At 40.7% G+C, this 27,919-nt stretch overlaps 1 protein-coding gene across 1 annotated transcript; it reads left to right on the top strand.

The window, feature by feature from the left end:
* The first annotated feature begins 6,304 nt into the window (after positions 1 to 6,304).
* On the top strand, positions 6,305 to 20,348 carry LOC144710993 (putative methyltransferase PMT17). The gene is made up of 7 exons (XM_078584880.1): positions 6,305 to 7,237; positions 16,381 to 16,591; positions 17,083 to 17,380; positions 18,161 to 18,550; positions 19,460 to 19,537; positions 19,622 to 19,855; positions 20,033 to 20,348. Exons 1-6 carry the CDS (start codon positions 6,548 to 6,550, stop codon positions 19,833 to 19,835), a joined length of 1,881 nt encoding a protein of 626 aa, XP_078441006.1. The 5' UTR covers positions 6,305 to 6,547; the 3' UTR covers positions 19,836 to 19,855; positions 20,033 to 20,348.
* The last annotated feature ends 7,571 nt before the right edge of the window (positions 20,349 to 27,919 follow it).

Here is a 27,919-nt window from a genome sequence, read left to right as displayed (position 1 = left end):
ACTTACAGATTATATGCTTTTTGACTATCTGTTCCACATTGGGTATTTATATAATGGCATTGATGAAGGATTAGAATGATGATTAGTTTTTTAATACCTTAAATGATTATCCATATCCTTCTTCTACCATGAGATCAATTAGGGAGACTAAGAGTTGTCAAATAAAGCGTGTTTTATGAAATTTGATCAATATGGATATGTTGCTTCGGCCAGTAGTAAGTTCTTGTTACAATCAACTTAATTTTGAAGGTATCAATATCTTCCAGGTGATGAGTACCACATCTGAAAATCAGTTTTTTTAGTGAAGGAAAGTTTGGTGTAGTAGGTTCATTTCTTACAGATTTTGATCTAATCATCATCATTTTTCCTCAAATCCATCTTATTTTTTGCAGTAACTTTGGGAATTTATTTCTTTCTCGTCACTCAAACAAATCTCAAGAAATTCCTGGAAATACATGTATTTTTCATTCCTGTTTATATTTGAAAACAATAATACCAATTCTTTTGATATTTGACTCCCAAATCATTGTTTGACCCATGCATCCTCACACAAGTCACATTTGGGTGTTGACTTTAGAGAGCCACATCTGGGTACTCAAATCTCTAAACTGCATCAGGCTTTATAAACCTATGCTCCCCAGATTTACATAAATACATCATTCATCCAAACCTGATATCAATTTCTTGGCCAATTTGTTTACTTTGACCAATTTGCATAAAGTGAGTCATTTTTAGATTATTGACTTTCAAAATTGATATCAGTTTCATATTGGCTGTAAAAAATCATATCTTTACATGATAATTACCATTTATCACTCTCATGTGTGGAAAAAACTATTTTTTAAAAAATTATAGTACCATTTAAATCAATATCGTTCATAATTAAAATTAGAAAATTTAGGTGATATTTGTAATAATCCTTACATTATGATCTTTCAAAAAATACAAGAATCGTAAAAATTCTCCTCTAAAAATTAACAAGTTGACTTTCTCAACATACTTGCCTGAGTTGACTTCATCATATGTTTTGGCTGAATTAGATTATAATATTTATTAAATTCAATTCTATAAACAGTCTTTTAATTCTTACCTCTATTTTAGTCCAATTCAACCTAGTTTGGCTGAGTCCAAATTTTGAAAAGTCAATGTTATTGAGTTCATAAAAAAGGCCTTCTTATCATCCTGGAAGATTGCATATGATGATATTTGAGTAAGTTAGGAATTTTATTTTTGATCAACGAACCATGTGTTAGAATGAAGACCATTTTCTTCCATAATTAAATGCTCAAGGAGTTTGTCTTACTCCTGGGTCACATTTGTATATACAATAGAACATGTGAGTTGGTCAACATGGTCAATTGCTCGAGATTTCATCCTCGTGCGGATAGTCTTGCAGCACAAGGAAGAAGTCATGAATCGGGTCTTTAAATCCTTAATTTTCATGGGTAGGAGGTTGCCTCTTGATTAGTGAGCATCATCCACGTCTTACAAATGTATTACCATCCACTCAAATCGTACAACCTACAAGAAGGTGCTGTAAAGCAACAACTCCATCCTTGTTGTGCCACTTGACCCATTTTACATGGGCACACTGTTTGATGAGTTTACTCAATCAAAGGCTATCTCCTACTTTTAAGCTATTCTCCTCGCACACCATCAGCCGAATGAGACAAAAGTGATCTAAATATAATTAGCTATGAAGCACCAATATCACGGGCCTCGACCGATCAGGCTCTTACAACTAAATCCCATACTCACATGACATTACCATCTCAATTGGAGAAATTTGATATCTTCCTAGTACAATGCACCAAGGAGGGGGAAACCATGCAGATGATAAGTTAGTAACTGTGTTATTGTCTATCGGTGCCTGCAATATCTATCAGTGTCTGCAATAAGTCTTCTGCCAGAATGGTTGTTCTTAATGAATCGATTAATTGTCACCGACGAGCAACGTCAACAAGAGGAGCCTAGTGTCGAGGCACTCGTGTGTGTGAAATTTTAGTGTCAAGATAATACAAAATTGTTTGGCCGCTGTCTTGGGGGTGACATTGATGACAAACCAGAATATTCATGTATTAGTCATTCATTAATATTATTTGTGTCAATCAAATGGGTACTATTATATTTCCCACATTAATATTTTTTCATTTCATTGTAGTACCAGATCTCACGATGGCTTAGCGTTTGACATGGCTTCTAGGAAAGAAAGAACATAAATTCATTAGGATGAGAAGGCTCCAATGGTGCCTAATATATTATCTCATGTGTATTGCAAAGTTTATTGAACATTTGTTATGCTCGAAGTTGGGATGTTTATTTTTTTTAAGAAATAAAATTTCAATTGATTAAGGTTGATTTTTAGTGCAAATACTGTTCTTCGAAGCAGTGAATATAGCAAATATTGTTCCTTCAAATGACTGATCACCTCGTGTCAGTGATGGGATCATGCTGCTACCTGAGGAAGTAGGAGCCCAACCTTAGGTCGTACCATATCAAAGTGTGCAACTCTACCTACAATGTTATCATGATCAGCTCAGATTCTGAATTTGACAATAACGATGATTACAATGTTGAAGCAATGAATGATGCCACAAAGGGCAATGATCGTCTACACTCAGAGAAAGTCAAGATGATTTACAAAATTATCAAACACATCCTTGCAAGCCTTAACTTGCCTCTGCCTGACCCCATGATTGATCCTTATGTCAAGGCTAGCCATGAAACAGAAGCATACTCCATCAGGTGGATTGAACACATATATCAGAGCTGTTAAAACTGCTCCCCGGGGATGGTTCAAGTCAATTTCCTCCTCTCCTGAAGGAAGCTCAATTCCACTAGGGATAATGTTGAAACTCGTTGAAGAGAACAACGACCCAAGACACTACGGTGGAAATGCGGAATCAACTCGGACAAGATAAATGTGTCGGCGTATAGAGACACAAAACAAGAACCTCTTTACGTCACCGGCGTGACATCAACATCTAAGGCTCTCGTTGCAAGGGCACTAGCTTCTCGTGTGGTGCTGCAGAGCAACTCCTTCAACTCCCAAGCCAAGGGAGTGACCACCAAGGAGTGATGAAGACAAACCAAGGGAGAGAGAGAGGAGAAGAGAGGAAGAGACAAGAAGAATGAACAGAAAACTGATATGCATTTCCTTTGAGAACAGGTTTGCCCTCTATATATAGAGGGCCAAGTACAGGTTCAGGGAATGTGAAAGGTCTGGAATATGAAAAGCCATGAGCCTTTTCATATTCCCCAAGCAAGCCTCTTCATATTGAGGGGAGGGTTAAGCCTTTTTCAACTTCCCCTCCATTATTGAGGCTTGACTAGTCAAGCCCCCCCCTCTCCACATTCTCGTAATGGGGGGCCTGACAAACCCCAACAGATAAGGAACTGTTAACAGATGGCTAGTCAAATGAACCATTTGTGGGCTCGATCGCACTCAATCTTACCTACCATCTTTATATTACTTTTGTGCACACCTTTTGAGGATTATACTTTTACTTAAAGTCCCATAAAACACACTTGGGTTAAAAAAGTATCCTTCGTATTCTAGTACCTCTACTGCGTTATCTTCATCTCTTCTTATTTCAATTCTTCCTTTACTCTTTATATGCACTATATAACCACAACATTTAATCAACTGAATATAAAAATTTTATCACGTTTTAATTATCTGTAAAATTTCAATAAACATTACCCTATCGATATCTCTCTACCCCCATTTTCATTCCTCAATGATTCATATGCTCCATCCCACATCTTTCTTCCTTATTCTCTTTCTATATTCACAATCAGAAATCTTTCACAATTTATATTGCTATTAATATCTATAGAAACAACATTCACATTTTATATTATTATTCTATACAACTGATATACACATTTTATATTCCTGATCTCTGTTCTTGGAAACAATCCTTTTCTTTCACTTGTCATATTCTAGTGACTAAAGGTTTTATAAATATTTGTAAAAAACCTGATATATCACCAACCATACTGTACGTACGCTGACAAGACAGTTATTTTGTCCATAGATGAAAAAGTTATATCGTTCGGCGTTTCCAACGAATGAGGGGATGTTGAATCATCCCCCGGTCTCCCAACATGATGATTTTTTCATCCATGGACGAAATCACCGTCCTGTATGGGGCGCTGGACAGCAGACAGAAAATGACAGGACTGAATACTATTAATAGCATTATTGTAAACAAGAATGCATATAACAACTCAAATATTGAAAATTATATTATTAACTCACTATGAGATTATATTATCAGGTCATAATGACAAAAAACTGAATGGGTGACCGTTGAAGGAAATCGAATGTCATAATCACTTTTATCATTGCCCCTCGATGAAAGACAGCTCTTAAATGCATCTTAACTCTGGTTGTTGACCAAACGCTCTGAGGGTCACCAACAAGACCAACAAATGTACAGATAGATACAGAGAGAGAGAGAGAGAGAGAGAGAGAGAGAGAGAGAGAGAGAGAGAGAGAGAGAGAGAGAGAGAGAGAGAGAGAGAGAGAGAGAGAGAGAGAGAGAGAGAGAGAGAGAGAGAGAGAGAGAGAGAGAGAGAGAGAGAGAGAGAGAGAATGAACCATGGAATCCAGCAGGGGAGAAAAAGAGAGAGATCACCAATGAGACCAATGAATATCCATATACATAGCAGTAAAAACCCAATTTTAATAAGAGATAACCGATACTCACCGATAGACTTGGTGGCAGGGAATAAGATATAACAGATACTCCTTGAGCCTAGAGCTGAGAGACGATGATCCTCAACCAGAGCGAAGCGAAAGCTGAGAGACGAGAGAAGAGGATCCCGAGTAGAGCAAATCATGAGCCGATGGCAGAGAATCCCCAAGCATCCTTTGTCCCCAAGAGCGGAGAGACGAGGATCCTCGAAAATACACTTGTTAGAATTCTAAGATAGGGAAAAAAGATATGAGAAGAGAAAAGTGTGTTATATAGAGATGTACCCCCTCGTGTCGTTAGTTAGAATATACAGCTTTATAAGAACACAATAGGCCATAGAACAAGGGTTTTGACATAATAGCAAAACTTATTCAGTAAAAGAGGTAAATTTATAAAATATGAAAAATAACAAAAAGATAATGAAAAATAACAAAAATGAGAAAATTATAAAATTAATCTAAATAATAGAATAATAATAAAATATAAAAGTTAAAATTATAATAAAAATATTATTATAATTTTCTAATAAATAAATTAAGCAAGAGCCGAGAGCCGGCAAGGAGAGCACGTGGGGCCCAAATCCTGTCAATGTTCTGTCACTTCTATGAGCAGGAGCTATTTCTAAGATATCAAATAATGAATTTTTTCGTCCCGGACGTCGGACGGGACGATAATCTTCCCGACGGAACGGGACGTGGACGGAAAAAATAGGACGGGATGGACTCCGGAATGGATGATGCAGACGGACCCCTAAAAAAATGGGACGTGGGATGGGACGATTGTTCGTCTCATCCTGTCCTTTGCCCTCACCTTGGACGATAGTGCACTGAATCACCAACACAGGTAACACCCAAAATTTAAAGTTTATCAAATTTTATAAGTTGATCCAATATCAACTGGCTTTGACCCCTAACCCTAGATGAAATCAGATAAGCCGTTTAATGCCATCTCTAATCCATAAATTAATATTCATAATTTAAAGTTTTCTTTACAGTATCCGACGACGGATATGTTATTGTTATCCACTAAACGGTATCGGTATCCAATATCATTATCTGCTTAATGATATATGTTATCATTATCCATGGTCCAACCCAAAACCTTATTCTGTTATCGATATCTGTTATCGTTGTCGTCCGTGTTTCCGATTGTTCGGGAGGACGGATATCGTGATTTCCGGTAATGGATATCGGGTACGGATACCGTTAGTAGCACCCTATTCAGTCGATCTGTTATATTGGAACTACACTATTTAAATCAAGTTAGAGGATGACGGTTACAGTTAATTACGGCTGTTAGCCTAGTGTACCCGTACTTGAAAGCTGGCGTTGAAAATCTGACGTAAGGTTCAATGGTGTTTAATATTGATTCTCGGTCTGCATATGATTTTGAGTTTAGTTTTAATTTTGAGTCTCGTTCTGATTATGATTTTGAGTTTAGTCTTAATTTTGATTATCGTTTTGATTATGATTTTGAGTTTAGTTATGACGTCGAGTTTGAGTTTAGTTTTGACTTCGAATTTGAGTTTAGTTTTGACTTTGATTTTGAGTTTAGTTTTGATTTTGATTTGTTTAGCTCGAGATCGGGACGCTGCAAGAACAGTATAAATCGGAATGCGATTACCGGGGATGAACACAGGTGAAAGATCTGGAAGATCAGTCTTCACTCATCCAGCTCTCACTGTCCCAACACGCTTGGTGGTTTCGCCACCGATTTCAAGATCCAGATGCTCTTCTTCGATTTGATCCAGGAACTATTGAGGTGAAGATCTGAAGTTTTCAAGTCGAATTGAAAGGGATCAGATTAGACCGCGAAATCAGTTCGTGATCAGCAGCGAAGCAGCGATGATCCCGTCGATTCCGTCCCTGATGCTGAATCCGAACAGGAAAACCCTAGCGACGATCATTCTTGTCGCCGCCCTCTGCGTTTTATCCTTCTTATTCGGAATGTACCAGAATTCCCGATCCTTTCTGATTCATCCTTCGCCCAATCTAGCCAAGAACTGCATCCAAAAGGCCAATCTAACCGCCAAATCTCCCTTATCAGCCACACCAGTCGATCAAACTCTAGACTTCGAGACTCATCATTCAGCCGCCGCTGCCTTGACTGAAGATCTCAAGGAAGATGAACTCCCGCAGATCGAATTCTGCCCACAGAATTTCACCGATTACTGCCCCTGCCAGGATCCCAAGAGAGAACGGCGATTCCACACGGATAATCTTCTTCATCGGGAGCGCCACTGCCCGTTGCCAGAGGAGAAGAAACTGTGTAGAATTCCGAGGCCGGATGGATATCGAACGCCAATTCCATGGCCGGAGAGCAGAGATCGAGTCTGGTTTGCAAATGTTCCTTCTACCAGGCTGACAATTGCGAAGAAAGATCAAAATTGGGTGAGAGTTGAGGGTGATCGGTTGGTTTTTCCTGGGGGTGGGACTTCGTTTCCTTATGGTGTGAAGGGTTATGTTGATGATATGGCCAGGCTTGTGCCCTTGAAGACTGGGGAGATCCGGACTGCCCTGGATATTGGTTGTGGGGTGAGTTTTTTAATACTTTGGTTTGGAGTTTGTCTCTCTTGATTTCAGTTTGTGAAATTTCTGTCTTAAGCTACTGTTTTTGATAAACTCGTTTTCTTGACCTCCGTCTTTTCTCTCTGGACTGTTTTTCATCAGGAATCTCCATTCTAATTTATCGTTTTGATGCTGGAATGTCTCTTCTGATTGTGGGTCAGAACAGAACAAGGATAATGTAGCAATTTCTTGCCTCACTTATGATTGAGCATTGGGGTTTTGATAAACTCAATTTCTGGCCCTCGATTTTGTCTCCCTGGTCTTATCTTGTGTTGAACTGTGCGATCTCATACAGAAATTTCCACCTTAAGCTATTATTTTGATGCTAAAATTTATCTTCCAATTGTGGTCCATGACTAGGATAATGACGAGTAGTCATCATCTTTACAACTATTTGGTTTCCAAGAGCCATCATAATTTTCCGGTTTCCAGGAGACATCTTCATCACCGTCATCTTCATCCATGAATTTCCAAGCTAACATAGAACACTTAATCATCCTCATCGCCATCCATCTTTTGAGGGCCATCATGGTCATCAGCATTCACTTGTTGAATTTGACATCATCATCATCATTACTCCAAACTATGCATGGATGAAAATAATGAGCAGATTTCTCGTTGTCCCCCTATCTTATTGTCCATCTTGGACATAGGATTGTGATAAAAGAAAGATAAAAGATCTGATATGGAAACCAGTAAACAGTCAGCTAGGGTTTCATTTTTATGAGAAAAGATAAATACAGGTTTGTGGTGTGCCAAATAAGAAGGGGGCCAATACAGGTATGAAGGCTAAATTACCCTTGAACTGGGCGTGCTATTTCATGACACGTTTTAAAACCTCGCGTCAAGCACTAGAGTGAATATCCATCATTCAAAGCTCGGACACTAGTGCAGCGTGATGGTCCCTGGAGAGAGATTTATCGAGGAGATCAGCTAGCTCCTGCTTGGTGTTGATGTAGACAATCTCCACCAGCTGTTTATCCTGTTTGTCTTTGATCCACTGACATTTGAGCCCTATGTTTTTAGTTAATCCTTCTGAACACGATCATGTGCCATGTGGATGGCAGACTTGGTGTCTCAACTCACAGAGAGTGCCTTGGATCCAAATTACTTCAAGGATCCCCTTAACAAGGGCTTGGAATTCAGCTTATGTGCCAGATGGGGAGACCTCCCCTTAACCAGATGACAAGATTTCCTCACAGGAAGGAAAAATATCTAGTTGTACATTTGCGGTCCACCGGTGGACCAACAAACTACAAGTCAGAATAGATATCTAGAGTGAAATCTTACCCCATTGGATGTGGAGACTAAGTCAAATAGTGCCCTTAAAATATTTCAAAAAAACTGAGCAGTGGAATGTGGAGAAGCATAAGTCGTGCATTTATGTTTGGCCATAATGACATACTTGGCAAAGTTGTCAAAACATATACCTTTGCATACATCAGGAATGAAGTCCTTTAATAAGTGAATTGGTGGGTGCCCTGGCTGGTGGTGTTGTAGCCAAAAATGGCCCTCCTTGCTAATGTAGTCATTGGTGCCTCCCTTCAGTTGATTGTGCTTGCAGCTTGCCATGTATGGAATGAATAGAACAAAGGTTGTACAGTTCTAAGACAGCCTGAACTTTAAGGTGCTATCAACACTCTGAACTTTCGTAGTGCTATGAAAGATTTCAAATTGTGTAGATTTGGATCTAAAGTATGTCATGTAGTCATTAGCACAGAAGTCTTAAATTCATACTGACTTGTGAGGTAATTGACTTGCAATTGGCAAACATGATGAGTTACCTGAATGAGCTAAAGAGGTTGAATCAATAATTTCAGTGGACTTGAATTGATTCCTCAGCTTGAGTAATATACTGCTCCATTTTATCCATCTCGGCTGAGTGGGGTTTGATCTCTAAGTGTTGTTCAGACTCATGTTCTTCAACTTAAACAACCCTGTTTCTTTTGCTGACACGAGTATACTGTATCTTTAGTATAGTGGCCATGGATCTTCCTGCATTTATCTTTAGCAAGATAATGATAGTGGTTACACCACAGCTGATCCTTGTCATTGCCACGATGTCCCTTGAATGGATGAGGTTTCTTCTGACCTTGCTGACCAGAAGATTCCTCCTGTATAGCAGCAGGTGTAGTTGGGTGAGACACTCCAATTGGACCCTAAGGCCATTCAACAAGACATGCAGAATTCTGGATAATCGGAGGATCTGCACTATCAAAGTCGCTTTCTTCTTTTTCGAGCTGATGAACTGTGTCTTCAAAATTGAGCTTATTTTTATGGTTAAATAGCTGTGCTCTGGCAGTTTCAAATTCTGGACTAAGGCTCTTTAGATATTGTTGAATGTAGGGGCATAATAAGCCCAATAACAATGTATCATTTATCGGGCCTAAAATAATGGCCTGTTTATCACTATCAGTTCCATATGGCCCATACCCGATTTGTAATAACAAATCGGGTAAGTAATAACGGCTAGTTTTACTAGCCGTTACTAACGGCTAGTTATCACCCTATAAAGAGATTACGAAATTGTACTGTTATTACTTAAATATATTTTTCTGTTCTTTCTTGCCTTCTCTATTCTCTCTCTCTCGCACTGAGCCACTTGAAGAATCGTCAGATATTAATAGACCCAGTCTCCAATTACGTAGTCTGTGTCAATAGTTTTGAACACAGGCATCCTTCTGATAAGTGTCTCAGCAGAACTTACCAATCGAAGAAGAGGCGAGTAAATAATCCCACACGTGAGAGGGTTTGAATAAGTGCAGGAAAACACAGATGACGAAAGCCTATAAATAGAGACTTGTTATACTTTCAAGGACATCAAGAAACCAGTGGAGCACCTGATCCAGGTGGAAGATCCTCCCTGCAGAGCTGACGAAGACCGATCCGGCCGCCAGACTCCAAGCTGCTCTTCAGGAGAGTGTTTCTTCTCACTCTCCCTCTGTTCGTAGTTCTATTACTTCCAGACATTGTCATCAAGATCTTACTAGTGGATTTTAAACTCTGTATGGTTTCCTTGGAATGTCGTAGTCGATCTATGGTCTATAATTCTGATCTCGACCAGGAATAATCCCAAGAGTCTCTAGATTGTTGGATCAGCTTGGTATCCTGACACCTTCCCTGTGTTGTTTTTTTTATTTCCTTATAACGGATATTGCCTTACGCCTAATTGCCCTTCACCTGTTACTGGTATTTAGGCCAGTATTTAGGCCAGTGGTCACTTAGTTACGAATTTGAGGATCTTATTTCAAAACCTAGCCTACCACTATTGCATCAAGTAGAGCACTGCCCCTTTAGTGTCTAACAAATAGAATTCACTTTAGGAGGATGGTAGAAATCAATTTCTTTCAATTATCTGGAGCTCACTCCCATATTCCAGTGCAGTCCAGTTTTCTTGCAGAAGACGCATGGACTGATCCATTAGATCAGTGATCATTGACTCATCCTCACTTCCAGTATCACTCCTGAACCAGGTCCCATATTCCGGTGGAGAGGATATCCTCTTCAGCCCAACTTGGTATAATTGTGCTCATAAGGCTTGGGAGGATTGTCGATGAAATAGTACAGTTGACCACAGGGTTGGAGTGTAAGTTGATTATATTTTCTCCGCTGGTAATTGTTGACATTATTGTCTCCTTTCCTTTTTCTTTTCTTCTTTCTATTATTAGCTCCTTTCTATTATTAGCCCATTAAGGGCCCTTTCTATTATTAGCCCATTAGGGCTCCCTATAAAACCCCTTGTAATCTCTTTGTTTGAGAATCAAGAATTGTTCTTTCTTCTTGTCTTCATGGTATCAGAGCCCTAACTCTAACCCTAATCCGGGTTCCTGGGCTCGACCGTAGCTCCGATCTCTGGCGTTTCTACATTCGCCACGATCTTGAGCTCCTTCTCCTTCCGGTTGGCTACCTGCTCCTGGCGGCGAAGCTTCTTTCCGGCCACATTTGTGGCTTCCCGCACCGCGCTCCCTCCTCGGCTGTGCTTCTCTCTCGGCAGCGTACGCTTCCCTCTCGACCGCGCGCTCCTCGGTCGCGCCGCGCTCCTCCTCGACTCTTCAGCCGCAAGACGCAGCAAATAGCCGCGGGCGTTCGTGCAGCCGTGTGCTCCTCGTGCGACTCTTCATTCTGTGATCAAGATGATGGAGCCTGTATCGGTTTCCGGTGTGACGCCAGAATCGACGCCAGCATCGACGCCACCCAGTGTGGGTCAAACGTCAAATGCTTCGGAGGCACCTCTTGAGTCGGGGAATTGGTCGGCTTCACCTGGACCGTTTTCTCTGCCTCGGATGCCTCCAGATGGGATGTTCACCGGCTTTAACCTTCTTCAGTGGCAGCAATATGTCCAGATTACTCTCAAGGGACGACTGATGCGTCATTTACTTGAAGAAGGGCCTTCCAAGACAGACTCCAAGTACTATGACTGGCTAGACGTTGAAGGGGTGGTCCATCGATGGCTTTTGGATAGTATTTCACCGAGTATCAAGGGTGAATTTCTGTCTCTTGAGTCTGCCCGGGCCGTGTGGGAGAGCGGCCCTTGACAGCCACTCCAAGAAAAATAATATTGCCACACTGTATGAGCTAGTGCATCGGGCCGCCAATCTGCGTCAAGGAGACAGGACGATCATGGAGTACAGCACAGAACTCATTTCTCTGTGGAATGAGATTGATCACTACATGCCTCCGACCTCACTCGGTGGATCGCAAGTACACTCTTCAACTTTGGGTTTTTCAGTTCCTTATAGGACTTAACCCGGAATATGAAGCGTGCGGGCTCAGCTTATACACCGGGAGAAAGAGCTTTCCTTCAAGGATGCGCCGCAGCGCGAGAATTGAAGAATCTCGCCAGCAGTCCCAGACCCGGCTTCTGCACTTGTAGCACATTCGTCTTCCTCCACGCGCCCTCGGTGACGACCACATCGACCGGAGCAGGAGGTTCGCCTCGTGGTCCATCTACTCGGACTGAGGAATCCTCCATAGGTGATCCTTCCTTTTCTGCAATTACTGCAAAAACGGGTCACTCCAAGGAGACGTGCTTTAAGCTTCAACGAAGCGAACACAACAGAGCAATCTCGCCACGGTTGCACCTTCTGTCAACCAAGTACCGATGCCTGGTCAAGTGCCTCTGTCCTATGGTCTTCTTCCAAGTGGAGCGTCTTCGCGAGTGCTTCTCTTCCGGCTTTACACCTGAAGAAGTGGAACGCCTTCGCGATTGCTTGACCCTCCAGTCGTGGGCTCGTGCTCTCAGCTAACGCGGGTATGTCCACCATTCCTTCTCCTCCTCCTTCACCATCTCCGCTGCCATCATCATCCACTTGGCTTCTTGACTCTGGTGCCACTGCCCACATGACACCCAATCCTAGAGCTTTTGTGACCTATGAACCCGTTTCCGGCTCCTCCAAAGTTAAAACAGCTTCTGGTGATCTTCTCACTGTGGCTGGGATTAGTCGTGTGTCTCTCTCTCCTTCGATGAACCTCACTAAAGTCCTTCATGTTCCACGGCTTGCTCATCATCTTCTTTCTTTATCCCGCCTTGTTCGTGATCTGAACCAAGATCTTACATTCACTCCTAATACCTGTTTTTATCGTGATAAGGTGTCGGGGAGGACGATTTCCATTGCTGAGGAGCATGAGGGTCTCTATCTTGTTCAATCTCCCTTGTCTCCCCTCGCTGTTGCTGCCGCTGCAGTTCCCCTTTCGGCGTCTCATGAGCGTTTGTGGCTTCTCCATCGACGCCTCGGCCATCCATCCTTTGCTACTCTTTATCGTTTATTTCCAAAACTTTTCCAAGGCCACTCTGTGGACCGCTTTGTTTGTCATGCTTGTCGAATTGCTAAACATCATCGTACTACGTATCCTATTTCTTCTTCCCATTTGACGACTCCTTTTGCTCTCGTTCACATCGACGTATGGGGACCCTCCCCTGTTCATAGCACGTCCGGTGCTCGGTGGTTATGTATATTCATTGATGACGCTACTCGTTTCACGTGGGCCTATCTCTTGAAAAATAAATCAGAGATCTCCCTTGTTATTCCTCAGTTCTACTCTCTCATTCAAACTCAATTCTGCACTTGTATTCGTCGCTTCCGCTCCGACAATGCCCGAGACTATGTCAATTCCACGTTAAGTACTTTCTTCCAAGAAAAAGGCATCATCCATGAAACCACATGTCCTTACACCCCAGCAAAATGGAGTTGCAGAACTAAAATTTCACATTTTTTGAAATGGCTCGAGCCTCTTATTTCACATGCATGTGCCAAAGTCTTTTGGGCTGAAGCTGTCCTAACTGCCATTCATCTTCTCAACCGTCTTCCGTCTCGCGACTTAACTACTCTACTCCCATTGATTGTCTCCAGCATTCCTTCCCAACATTTCTCTCCGAACTAATCTTACCCTCGTGTCTTTGGGTGCGTTTGCTTTGCTCCTGACCACCATCTTGGTCGTGACAAGCTTGATCCTCGGCCATCCAATGTGTCTGTCGCTATGCTTCTACTCAAAAGGGTTATCGATGTTATCATCCACCCTCTCGTCGATTTATTGTCACCAAGGATGCTACCTTTGACGAATTCACTCCGTATTACCCCTCTTCTTCTCCACCTTCTTCTTTACCACCTCAATCAGATCCCCTTGAATTTCTTATTCTTCCTAACTCATCTCCCTCGTCACCAGTCCCAAGTCCTTCCTTGCCTGTTCCTCTCGAAGAGCCTCCATCTGATATTCCCATGAACACCTTGTCCTCTGATCCTCTGCCTGCACCAATCCCAAATCCACCTGTCCTTACTAAAGATCCATCCTCTGCTTCGTCGAACCCTCCTGCAGAGTCCCCATCGGATCCCTCTATCCCACTATGTTGTGCCCCTTTACCTATACGCCGTTGCCCGCCAGAAAAACGCTATGGTATCACTCTTGCTCGTCGCAAGCCTCGTGTTCCTCCTACCCCTGAAGTTCCCTCATCCTCCTCATCCACTCCTCTTGAAAATCCTTCATTAGCACTTGTGTCTTGCCCTCATACTTCTCCATTGTATCCATTAGCCGCATCCATCTCATCTCATCGTCTTTCCCCATCCTACCACGCTCTTCTCACCTCCCTTGACACTATCTCCCTTCCAAAGACGGTGGACGTAGCCCTCTCTCTTCCTCATTGGCGTCGGGCAATGGAGGAGGAGCTACAAGCACTTGCCCTAAATGACACATGGGATCTGGTTCCACTACCGCCGGGCAAGCACTTAGTTGGCAGTCGTTGGGTTTATGCTGTAAAGCACAATTCCGACGGCTCTATTGAAAGGCACAAGGCACGTGTTGTGGTGCAAGGGTTCACCCAACAGTATGGCATTGATTATCAGGAAACGTTTGCCCCTGTGGCCAAGATGAACACTGTCCGGATTCTCTTGGCTCTTGCCGCCGATCGGGGCTGGATATTGCAGCAATATGATGTCAAGAATGCTTTTCTTCATGGTGATTTGACTGAGGAGATCTATATGGCCTTACCTCCTGGATATGCCTCCTTAGTGCCGTCTACTCCGAGTTCAGTTGTTTGTCGCCTGAAGAAAGCGCTGTACGGTTTGAAGCAATCTCCTCGTGCTTGGTTTGGCCGTTTCACCATGGCCATGAAGAACCGTGGATACTGTCAGTGTAATGGAGATCACACGCTTTTCTACCATCATTCCACGTCAAGGGGAGTGGCTATTCTTCTCGTGTACGTGGATGACATTATCATCACGGGTGATGATACGGAGTCCATTACTCAGCTGGCTATGTATCTGTCGTCGGACTTTGCCATACGTCATCTTGGCCCATTACGATATTTTCTTGGTATTGAGGTGGCTTATTCTTCGAGTGGGATTTTCATCTGTCAGCGGAAATATACAGTGGATCTTCTTTGCGAGCTGGGAAAGGAAGACTCCAAGCCTATTTCGACACCGATTGATGTGAGTCATCGACTTGGTGCGGATGAGAATGAAGATCCGGCTGAGCCCGGACAATATCGAGGACTTGTGGGCAAACTGCTCTATCTCACCCACACCCGTCCCGACATTGCATATACAGTGGGTGTTCTAAGTCAGTTTATGCAGAACCCTCGAATGAGTCATCTTCATGCTGCCCATCGCCTCCTCCGTTTCTTGAAGGGCACCATTGGCCGTGGATTAATGTTTCGTCGTCACAGTGGTCTGCGTCTAGAAGTCTACACCGATGCCGATTATGCAGGATCTGTGGTTGATCGTCGGTCGACCTCTGGGTACTGCACCTTCTTGGGAGGCAATCTTATTACTTGGAGGAGTAAGAAACAGAAAGTGGTCTCTCGATCAAGTGCTGAAGCGGAGTTCCGTGCCCTTGCGCATGGTCTTTGTGAAGCACTTTGGATTACCCAACTGCTTCGTGAACTAAGGTGTCTGGTTTCTTCCCCTGTTCAGCTGTTCTGTGACAACAAATCGGCTATCAGCATTGCTCATGATCCCGTCCAGCATGATCGCACAAACCACATTGAGATCAATCGACATTTCATTAAAGAGAAGCTTGAGTCGGGAAATTTCTGCACGCCATATGTTCCGTCAGCTGAACAGCTTGCAGACATCTTCACCAAAGGGCTTCATGCCCCTCGGTTTGAGGAGCTCTGTTCCAAGCTGGGTGTGGAAAACATCCACGCTCCAGCTTGAGGGGGAGTGTTGACATTATTGTCTCCTTTCCTTTTTCTTTTCTTCTTTCTATTATTAGCTCCTTTCTATTATTAGCCCATTAAGGGCCCTTTCTATTATTAGCCCATTAGGGCTCCCTATAAAACCCCTTGTAATCTCTTTGTTTGAGAATCAAGAATTGTTCTTTCTTCTTGTCTTCAGTAATGATTATATTGGGCGAACAAACTGCAGGGACTTATATGTTATAGATGAGTGTACAGTTAAAATGGATACTTGCCCAAAGGCTAAATTAGCCTTGAACTGTGCTCACACATGTGCTGTCACCTGAACACCTTGACGCTTGGTTCTTTCCATACTTTTGATTGAACATTCATATTTTCTGGTTATGCTTTGTCATTCAATTAAGCTATCTCTTGAAGTATTTATTACGATGTGCTCTTATCAGTACTCATCCTTCATATGGATCACCATGAACATCAACAGGTTGCGAGCTTTGGGGGTCGTTTGCTGGACTTGAACATTGTTACATTATCAGTTGCGCCTCGAGATGTTCACGAAGCCCAGGTACAATTTGCATTAGAACGGGGCCTGCCTGCAATGCTTGGTGTTCTAAGCACGTTCAGGTTGTCATACCCTTCAAGATCCTTCGATATGGCTCACTGTGCCAGATGCCTGGTCCCTTGGACTGCAAATGGTATTTACTTCATATTTTTCATCATTTTCTTTATCCATCTGAGTTATGTCAAAAATATCCTGTAATATTCATTTCCACATTTTTCTTGCCTCAATCTCATGACCTTTTTTTATTGTTTCTTATTCCTTACCCTTCACGATATGTTGAATAAATTCAATTCTAATTAGGGAATTTCATGCTACTTCTTATTCCTTCATGTTATGAAAGGGTGTATTTGAGTTGTATTTTCATTATCCATGGTCCTATTAGTATATTAAGTTCATAAATGCTCACTTTGAATACTTAACAAAAAAAGTGACATTAATATTGAGTACAGTCAACCAATATAATAGAAATCTGTAGATTCATGCAAGGAACTTGGGCAAATTCCCGAGTTATCTTCTTAAATACCGTCTCTTTGAGAGGAAGGCATCCTTTTATGGTATTGTTGTCAGCCTCTGAGAATTATATAAAAAGTGATTGATGAAATTACCATTATTCCCATTTTTCAGGGGGGCTGAACTTGTTAGAGATTGATCGGGTTCTTCGGCCTGGGGGCTATTGGATCTTATCTGGCCCGCCCATTAATTGGAAAGTTATGTACAAGGGTTGGCAAAGAACCAAAGAGGACCTTCATGCCGAGCAGACTGCTATAGAGGACCTTGCAAAACGGTTATGTTGGGAGAAGATTGCAGAGAAGACTGGCATTGCAGTTTGGAGGAAGCCACTGAATCATATTCTTTGCCAAAAAAATTCGCAAGCTACAGGGTCTATATCATTTTGTGATGGAGGCAATCCCGATGCTGCATGGTTATTCTCTTTCTCTTGCTTATTCCCTCTCTCCTTCCCCATTTACCGATCGCCAAAGCTTTTAGTGTTTTCTTGCCTCCTTTCTCTTAGGTCCTCTTTATCCCAATCTTTATTGTTTTCTTTTTACCTCTCTCTCTCTCTCTCTCTCTTTTATTCTCTCTATCTCTCTCCAAAGCTCTGAGTGTTTTTTGGCCTTTTTGCTCCCTCCTCTCTCTCAATCTCTCTATCTCTCTATCTCTCTCCCTCTTTTTCGTCCCACATTTCTCTCTGTCTCTCTCACTCTCTCCCTATCTATCTTTTTCCAAAGGTTTGAGTTTTTTTGACCTTCTTGCACGTACCTCCTCCCTCAAACTCTCTCTATCGGTCTTGATATTCTCTCCCTCTTTTACATCAGTCTTCTTTAATATCATTTGTCTTTCTCTAAGCCTTGAGTCTTTTACATTGGTCTTTATCTTACTAGCTTCCAATGTTTAACATTTTGTTGGTTTTGTGTATCCCTTTTCCCTGTTTTACCTTCACTGTCCTACTGTCGATAGCTCTATTCCTTTGTTTTGTCTCTCTCAGCCTCTCTCAACCCCTTTTTCCAATCTCTGCTTAACCAATTCAGGTTTAGGAATATCGATTTCACAAAATTGACTACTCCTTAGTACCGTGTGGGCTTTGAATTCATACTTGGTTTGTTTTTAAAAATAATCTACATATGTTTCAAGAAAAGGTGTTTTCCTGCCCTATTATTTGATCCTCTTGAGAAAATTTCAAAATTCACTTTGCTTTTTAAAGGTACGAGAAATTGGGAAACTGCATATCTCCTCTTCCGAAAGCTGAAGCAGCTGATGAGGTTGCCGGAGGCGCCCTTGAGCGCTGGCCCAAGAGACTCCTCCACACACCACCAAGAATAACACATGGAATATTAAAGGGAATTTCAGAAGATGATTTCAATCGTGACACAAAACTTTGGGAGCAAAGATTAACTCACTACATCAGCCATACTGACTTGAGCTTCTCTGGAAGGTTCAGGAATATCATGGACATGAATGCTGGGTTAGGTAGCTTTGCTGCTGCACTGTCGAAGTTTCCAGTTTGGGTAATGAATGTTGTTCCCTCTCATTCCGAGAATGACACATTGGGCGTCATCTTTGAACGCGGTCTCATCGGAACTTACATGGACTGGTAATATGTTTCCATTGTTTTTTCTGTTTGAATTTTAATAAATTCCATCCATATAAAGTGTTTTCAATTTTAAAAAAAACATTGCCATACAATGCTGAAATTTAATACTGAAAAAACTCATCGAACTGGCACAATTCTGTTTCAATTATAGGGATTTTGCTTAAGAAATCTGATTGTCACGTTCTTAAAAAAAAAAATCATCTTTGAAAAATATTTTTCCTCCCCAATTTCTCCGGTACGGTTGTTTTTTCTTTGACGACACTTGATTAAGTCTATGAATTATAAATATTTTTGCTTGGTAAAAGAGGGCTGTACAGTGCTGAAATTGATACTCAAACATAAAGCACTTCAAATTTGAAGAGTTTTCCACTTTAAAAATTGGAAGGTTATTGAATAGTCACAATTCTGTTACGATTCTCGAAGTGGGATTTTTCGGAAATATAAACTTTTGTGATAGAGATCTTGGTACAGACCTCTATCGAGGAGGGTTCTCGAAAGGAAAGGTAGCAAAAAGATAGAGGGGAAAGATGGAAGAACAACATACCTGTATCAGTGCCAGTGCCTCCTTGCCCAGTTCAGCAAGTTCTCGGCTGCTCTCGTCAAAGAAGAGCTACACGTATTGAAAGGGAATAACGAGAGTGCCAAATGACGAAATACTCTTAGCAGGGATTGAGAATTGTATTACTTTATCTCCAAATTCTTACGGATAAATACATCTTTAACAAAAAAAGTAATTCTCATCCAATTTTTGAGTGTCTTTTCATTTTTTTTAAATGGCCATACAATGCTGAACGTTATACTTCAAGTCTAACAGCATTGCCCGTCCGAAGGAATTTTCCCACATGGAAAACTAAAATAATCCTTCAATAATCGGATCAGGGCACTTTAAGAATCTGCGATCCTTTGCAGGTGCGAAGCTTTCTCAACATACCCTCGCACATACGATCTCATCCACGCCGCTGGGTTGCTAAGCTTGTACAAAGACAGGTGAACCGTCGCCCACACATCTCCAATCACATCAACAGTATATATGATTTTTTGTTGTAAACCATATCATGATGGACGGTGCAGATGCAAGATTCTGGATATCATGTTGGAGATGGATAGAATCCTACGGCCGGGGGGAATGGTGATAATCAGGGACCATGTTGATATGATTGCCAAGGCCGAAATCATCGCTGATCGCCTGGGATGGAGCAACCGAATCATCCACACCGAGCTCGGAGTCTTCCATACAGAGAAGATCCTGCTTGTTCACACTTCTCTACAGTCTGGTTCAAACTGAGCTCAGAGGGAAAAAAAAAGGTCAATCCACCTGTTTCTTCAATTGATGGGTGGATTTTTTTCTTGATTAGGCTGGTCGGGTAGCATAAGACGTTCGAGAGGCTAAGTTTGAATTTTGATGATTTTATTACAGGATGGACGTGTCATATAAAGTTTTCTATTCTGTTATTCTTTTCATGTGAGTGTTCTTTTCTGCAGACAGAGAATTCTGGTGAATAATTTGGGGGTATGTTTGGCTCATGTGGAAATAAAGTCAAGATGTTCCAGTGTTCTCTCCACTAGAGGTTGGTGTTTTATTATGTATAACTTGGATTAATTTATAGGTAAGGGGTAGAGTACCGAGTCCAATTCATTTCTCTGTTTCCAAGTTCAAGTGGATTATCTCTAGCCAAAACTTTAAAATAATATTCTTTCCTTGAGCTAGTTAATACTGTTAGTTCTTAATTTTCGCCAGATGAGCAGACTTTTGTTCATGAGGAAAATGTGTTTAAATTTCAGTAGGTATTTGGGTTCTTGTGAGCGAAACCATTTGCTAATCTAATAACCATTTTCTCAGATTTTTTGTATCATAATCTGTGAAGTACAGATGCATTAAGGTGTCTCCTAGTCAGCCTGATTCCATAATATCTTATCTTCCACACAATAATTTATCTCTTTGAACCCTTTAGTGTACACGAATCGAAATAATTCAAACCATGGAATATTAGAACTTAGTATGCAGTATGGATGCAGTGCTCTTGGGGCATTCAGATCTCTCTTATTCACTTAGATTCCAACATACCTTATCAACCACACAAAACTTTATCTCTTTGAACCCGTCGCTGCATACGAATCGAAGTGACTAGTCCAGGAGAAACATACTTAACGCGGTGGGATTTCTGATGCTTCCGTAATTCATGTCTCCGGCTACTTAGATTAAGGCTGATTTTACATTTTGATATCCCTGACTTGATGTTCTTAAATAAGGTGAGCCGGATCAAAATTAAACGATTATTATTGTTTGGTTACTGTATATTATTTTACTTGATAGATAGAATACCCAATACAATTTAAAAAATGGATCTAAAAAATAGGACTCATATTAATTGGATGTGTAGTTTTTTTTGTTCATGATATCAAAATTTAGAGGTAATGAATTAGACTACTCTCCTGGGGAAGGATGAGAAAAACTGGAATGCAAATTTGAATGTTATTGGAGGGATTTTTGTTCTACTATTTAAGTTATTTATGATGAATTTGAAGTTGTTACATCTATCAAGGTATGAACTGTGAACTTTGCATGTCCTTTAAAAATTCTTAAATTAAAAAATTCATATTTAAGTTATTTATCTGGGCAGTGTACATCAATGCATATCATTTTATTGAATCCTGGATTAAATTTAGGAAGATAGATATAGATAATCTATAAGGAAGATTGAGGCTTCTGATATATCAAAAGAAAAAGACAGTGGATTTTAAAACAGGTGAAAGAGATAAGACAGAATAAATTTAATCTTAAAATAGAAAGGGATAGAGTTTTTTGAAGTGACTGGGATTAAATAAGAGATAAAATTTGAGGGATATGGCTCAATTTAAATAGTTGAGATTATGTTAAAATGGACAAGATAATATTAACTTGACATAGGAAGTGTGAAGCAAGTTGTAACTCAAAGAATTCGATAGGTCTGAAAAAAAACAAAACACTTTTTCGTACTTAAGTTGTTCATGTTTATGATTATTTACTTTTAATCATATATTTTTAACATTATAGCGCGGACAAGATTATAATATTTCTTTAACAGAGACATTTCCTTGAAAATATAAGTCAATGTAGAATGACAGATATCAGATTTCGATCCAATGTGTGTAAACCTCGGTGGCTCAGGTTGGGAATAGAATTCTGTAATAAAATCCCTTTTTTCATTGTCTTTAATATATCCCTATTTGAAAATTATAAGGGCTGAAAACCCTAAAATGTTGATAGTAATTCCAAGGCATAAGTTATGATCATTTATTTATTATCATCAATCCATTATTGTAATGGATATAAATATTTATACATATGTACACCATTCATGCATAAAATACAGTTTTATTTCTTTGTATTATTTTATGATATTCAAATATCGAACTAATAAATGACATTAAAATAATATTTTGTAATTTTTTAATATTTTGTAAATATCGAACTTATGTAAAATAATATTTTGAAATTTGAGTTATTAATTATGAGTTTTATAATTTTTAGTTATTTAAAATGAGTTTCATAAAACAATTGAATTCATGGTTTCATATGTCATGATCTTCGATATTCAAAGTTCATAGAAGTAATTTGACTGTCTGAAATTACCTTGTTCTGATTTGTGCAACGACATGTGGAGCAGACACAAAAACTGGAAGCACTAAGCCACCTTAAATATGGAATATTCTTGCTAACATAAATGCATTCATGAGAAGTGATAAAAGGATGAAATAAAACAGTAAAAATAAGAAATAACCAACGGAACCAACTTTTTAAAAAGTGAAACACTATTAAGCCACATTTCATCAAAAATGCCATAAAGGCGGTGTCAGAAATTTCTTTATTTTTTATACACAAACAACAGGTGGAGGTTCAAAGACTTGTGCCATCATACATGGGAATATGTGATGGTTGGATTTATGTATCACTCAGTGATGCGGATGTAGATTCAGAGGAGATAAAAAAATAAACAACCCAGATTTATTGAGCTTCTCAGTTTGATATCAGATAGTCCATGCGGAGCTCTGAGCCAAAATTTTTAGAGATGGAATAGCTTTATCTTGTTAAAATTCATCCATTCTCATTTATAATTAGAACCAACATATAATGTGAAAACTTTTTCGTACATGCCTTGATATTTCTCAACATTGTGAAATCATGTTTTCTCCAGAGTGTCATATTTAGTTCTTGAAAATTTAAGCTGTAAACCTCCCTGTTAAATAAATAGTAAGTAAATTTGATTGAATATTAGGGGAGGTTCACATTTTCTATCAAAGTTTTTGATGCAGTAGATTAATGATGTTAAGTAGCTGATTAAGATTTTTTTTATTATAGGAACATTTTATTGGTAGATTGTAAGTAATTAATAAGGATAAGAATCTAGTTTTTTCTGTTCACGGTGCACATTACCTATTCCTCTTTTTGGGCAGATGAAAGAACTTCTATCATTCATTTTTTGTGCATTCTTGGTTACCTTTGATCCTGTGAACATCAAATAAAACATCCTAATATCTCCTTATTACATTCGTGTATTCATAATGTCTACTGCTATTAACTATAACCTTATTTTATAACCATTTAAAATATTTTATATCAATTATTTTATCAAATATTCCTTAACATCCCCTATCACCATTTTTAGAGAGTAATTTCCCAATCGTTATTCCACATGGAGATGATGCTTACTCATCATTATCTAATCACAATTTTAAGGGACCTTCCTTGGATATAGAAAGGTCTCTCCATCATGAGGAGATCATAGTTCTCTCAAAATTTGTTGAAATAATAAAAAAATGCACTCTCTTTGTTCCCTTTTCCCCATTTATCAAAAAACCTATACCCCACTTTCATCATCACCATCATCTGTCTCATCTGTGCCAAGGTATGACTTTCATGCATTCTATTGTGCCCACATCCATTCACCATATTGATGGGCAGGCCCACTTTTCTTCCCATTAAAGTGTCTCCTACTTTGATAGCATTTGAAAATAAGTAATGCATTATGGATATGTGCCATTTTCCACTCTATTGGTGTTGTTGTGCACTTTGCAATTCCCCCTACCCATTTACCAGTGGTCTAACTTCCCATCTCTAAGACTTCTTTATTATTCATAATCCAAAATGTTAAGAAGTAAATTCCCTTTCTCCCTAAGGATTGAACCCTTATTTCCTTGATATGTAGTAATTGAGGTAAAAAAACATTATATTGTTGCAAAATAATGGCAAACATTAACCTTAAATTTGAGCTCATCAAACATTGATAAGAGTGCTAATATACTGATGTAGGACGTCTAGGAAATGGATGACTAGGGAAATGGAGAAATGACAAGACAGATGGAAGGCAATGGATGGATTGGGTAGGGAGGGATAAACAGATCACAGAAATCCACGCGGTTGAATTCGGAGTTTAAAACTGAAGAAATACTGGTGGCGCAGCTCCGATCCTCGTCGAGGGCGGGAGTACTGTCTTCACCCACCGCGACGATGCCGAAGCACCAAATTCAATATCCGAATTCGCGTCACGGAAGAAACTCTCGAAAAAGAAATGTAGGAAAATCCAAATCAAATCAAATCTGGCGGCGGTGGAGACTTCTCTCGGAATACTAGATGAAGAACATGACGATACCAAAGATTTCAGGTGTACCTCGGCACCGTAGTGCGTGAAGAGGCTGCGGGGAATTCTGAGCGTGGCAAAACTGGGCGAATCCGGGCGTTGAGTGGCCCACTGGACGAGGAAGAGTCTGGGCGTTCCGGGCGTTGAACGACCCTGGTAGTGAGTTGATGTTGTTGCCGCAGAGTCAGGCGTAGGCGAATACCCGCGCGCGCGAAGCGTGCGTAGGGTGCGCAGAGCGCATGGAGCGCGCAGAGCAGTGCGCGTGGGCGCTGAGCGTGTGGAGCGCCGACGCGCGCGCGGAGAGCCCAGAGGGCATGCAGCGCACCCGAAGCGCGCGCGGCTTGAAGCTTCGGACGGCGTCAACGACGACCGGCGTCGGCTGCACAAGTGTGCGCGGCGCTGGCTGGCAGCCTGGGCCGGTCTGGGTGGCGGCCTAGGGCTGCCTTGGGTGGCCTGGGGCGGCGGCCTTGGGCTATCTTGGGCGGCAGCCTGGGGTGGCCTAGGTCGGCATCCTTGGGATCTTGGGCGGCAGCCTGGGGCGGCCTAGGGTGGCGGCCTTGGGCGGCAGGCTGGGGCGGCCTGGGGCGACGGCCTTGGGCAGCCTTGGGTGGCAGGCTGGGGCGGCGGCCTTGGGCTGCCTTGGGCGGCAGGCTGGGGCGGCCTGGGGCGGCGGCCTTGGGCTGCCTTGGGCGGTAGCCTAGGGCGGCGGCCTTGGGCTGCCCTAGGGTAACCTAGGGAGGGAGGGAGAGAGAGAGAGAGGGAGGGAGGGAGAGAATGAAGGGAGGGGAGAGACGAACGGGAGGATGGCCGGCGACGACGACGATGGCGGCAACGGCGGCGGCAGCGGTCGGAGCGGAGATGAGATACCGGAGGCAGGGCAGTCCTCCAAGAAGAGTTAAACAAACTCAATTCCTGAATAATGACTGCCTAACTGTTTCTTGAAACAATGGCCTATACATATAGGCCCTGGAGGAAAGAGAAAATATAACTTAAAGATGAGAAATTAAAGACGCGAGACGTGCTTCGTGTCACGCCAAGGGGCAGTTGTTGATCTGCCATTGGCGACATGTCATGATGCGTGAAGGAGCGTGCGTGCGTGCGTGGAGATGTGCGTGGAGGCGGTTGTACCGTGTCCGTGGCGGAAGCGTTGACGTCAGTTGACTGTGGCGGTATGTCCATGGCAGAGACGTTGACTTCGGTTGATGGTGGCGACGCGTCCGGTGTCGATGCGTTGGTGTCCACGCCACCATACACATTATATGTTGCATCGTTATTCTTTAGTGGAAAAAATAGTAGATTGTATGTTGCATCATATGATAGGAAATACTGATGCCGCTCAGATTTCAAATGAGCGTATTTTCAACATTACAGCTGATAATATGTGAATATGTCTATTCCCAATATATTTCACAGAACATAATATAGGTTAACTCAATGGGATTCTGTCTTCTGATTTATTTTTTAATGCATTTTTTTTGCATTCTAGGGCGATAAATATGATGAACCAAGCTAAAGATTATTGAAAAAAAAATATTCACGTCAAATAGGCTTGTGTTTATGATTTCTTCCAGAGTCCCATATTCAAATAATGTTAACCTTTTCCAAGTCTTATGTTTAGTTGATAAGAACATAGTAAAATTAGAAACTCTTCTCACATTTCTTTTCTAACTAATAAAAAGGAAAAAGCACAATTTTTTTATTTTTATGATTTTCACTGGTGAAACAAAAAAGTAGATCTAAAATTTAATATTTAACTGATAAATGTACTAATATTAATGATGACACTAATTGAGATTATACTTAAGAGGATTGTCTACATCTTCTCATAAATAAGAGCCATGGCCCTTGAGTTATAAGGTTGATTGACTATTTTTGCGAGCATCCTATTACTCATAGAAAATTAAGGCAGTCATCTCGTCTTGATCAGTAAGGCCTCTCCTCTCAAGCTTTTGAATTGTCTTTCGGAGAATCCATTGAATATATAGATATATATACACGCATATATATATATATATATATGTTTTTTGTTTCTATATTCTGTTCATCTCTAACAATCGATGCAAGCACTCATCAAGCACATTGTTCACAACATTAACCAAACTTATCAAGTGACAACAGAATAGAGAGAGGGAGATACATAGCAATATAAATAAATAGAGAGAAGTGATAAAAGAACCTATAGCGAGTGTTATGGACCTATATAGAGAGAGAGTGCAAGGGGGAAAGTGACAAATCTAGAGAGAGTGAGAGAGAGTCAAACAGATAGAGGTCTGAGGAGAGAATAAGAGAGATAGATAGAGAGTGGAGGAAACAGGGAGAGAGAGATTCAGTCAGATAGAAGATTGATAAGGTATAGGGAGTGATAAATCCAAAATGATAGTAATATATATGTGCAATTTCACCTAATTTATATAATTCTTTATCTTTATCTAGATATATTATCAACATTTATGTTAAGTTGTGAAACATCATGAAAGAAAATCACTTTTTTCTAATTTGGAGTTAATTATTATCATTTGTGGGACTAACCCCACTTAACTCAATGAGTTAAGTGGAATGAATCTCACTCTCTTCCTAGTTTATGTGAAAGATGCAGGAATTAGATGAAACTTTCATGAATAAAGGGGATAATTAAATGAAGAGGAAGCTATTTGGACCAGAGGAGCAGGCTCAGCCACAAACCTGGGCCAAGAAAGAAGGCCCAAAGCAAGACAGTTGGCTCTAGTCTAAAGGCCCACTAAGGAAGCTCCACTAAGCCCACTATGAGAGGCATGTTGGGCCAAAGAAAGGAGGGCAAGGGGAAGGTCCAGTCATGGTTATTTATAAATATTTCAGGGGCTTAATGTCTGATTGGAGGACAACCTTGGACGTGGATCCAAGCCAGAGAAGAAGATCCAGCCATTCAATCCACAAAACATCAAAGGGTGGAGACTTAAAGATAACATCTTTAATGCTAATTAAGGAAATAAGCCTTGAACGTCTAGGGGGTATTTCAAAGGTCTCAATGCTGATTGGAGGACCATAATGGAAGTGGATCATGGCCCTGAAAAGAAGATCTGGCCATCCATTGTATTAAAAAACCAATGGCTCTCATTTGCTCTCTCCCTATATAAACCCCTTCACCCTATTGTAATATTCATCTTGTGATTCAATCCAAAGTAATGTTTGGTGGCCTAAGTGCAATTGAGTCATAGATCCATTCACCTCAATGAGTGCCAGGCTGAGCAGGAAGCATCCAGGGCTGAAGAAGCTGGTGGAAAGGAGAAGAAGAAGTCCCTTGGACCTTAGCGGGTGTGACAAAGAGGTTACCTTCTTATTTCTCCTTTTTCACTCTTTTCTGTTCGTCTTTTGTCTTTTGGTTAGTCTTGGATCAGCTAGCCAATATCCAGAACAGTTCCAATGCATCCAACCATGCTCTAAAATTCATTCTAGAGTGCATTCTAGAGTGATTTTAGTGCAGTCCATTTTTTCTCTCTCCTCCACCAAGCCACCTTCCCCATTTGGCATCCGGACTTAGCCAAACTTTGACTAAGTCCAAAGAGCCAAACTGTTTAATTTCCTATTTTATTTTAGCCTTCAAATACTCCTAAAAAATCCTAAATTTTTTTTTCCTGCCTATTAATATTATTATAATATTATAATAATATTTTATTTTTCTTTGTTATCTATTTTTATTTAATTAGTTATTTATCTTCATATGTAGTAAACTACTTCTAAAATTATTAAAAAATACATAACTAAAGCACAAATT

The sequence above is a fragment of the Wolffia australiana genome, chromosome 13 (assembly GCF_029677425.1).
Source record: "Wolffia australiana isolate 7733 chromosome 13, ASM2967742v1".
Taxonomy (NCBI): Eukaryota; Viridiplantae; Streptophyta; class Magnoliopsida; order Alismatales; family Araceae; genus Wolffia; species Wolffia australiana.
Note: the sequence above shows the minus strand (reverse complement) of the source record. Positions and strands in the feature narration are given on the sequence as shown.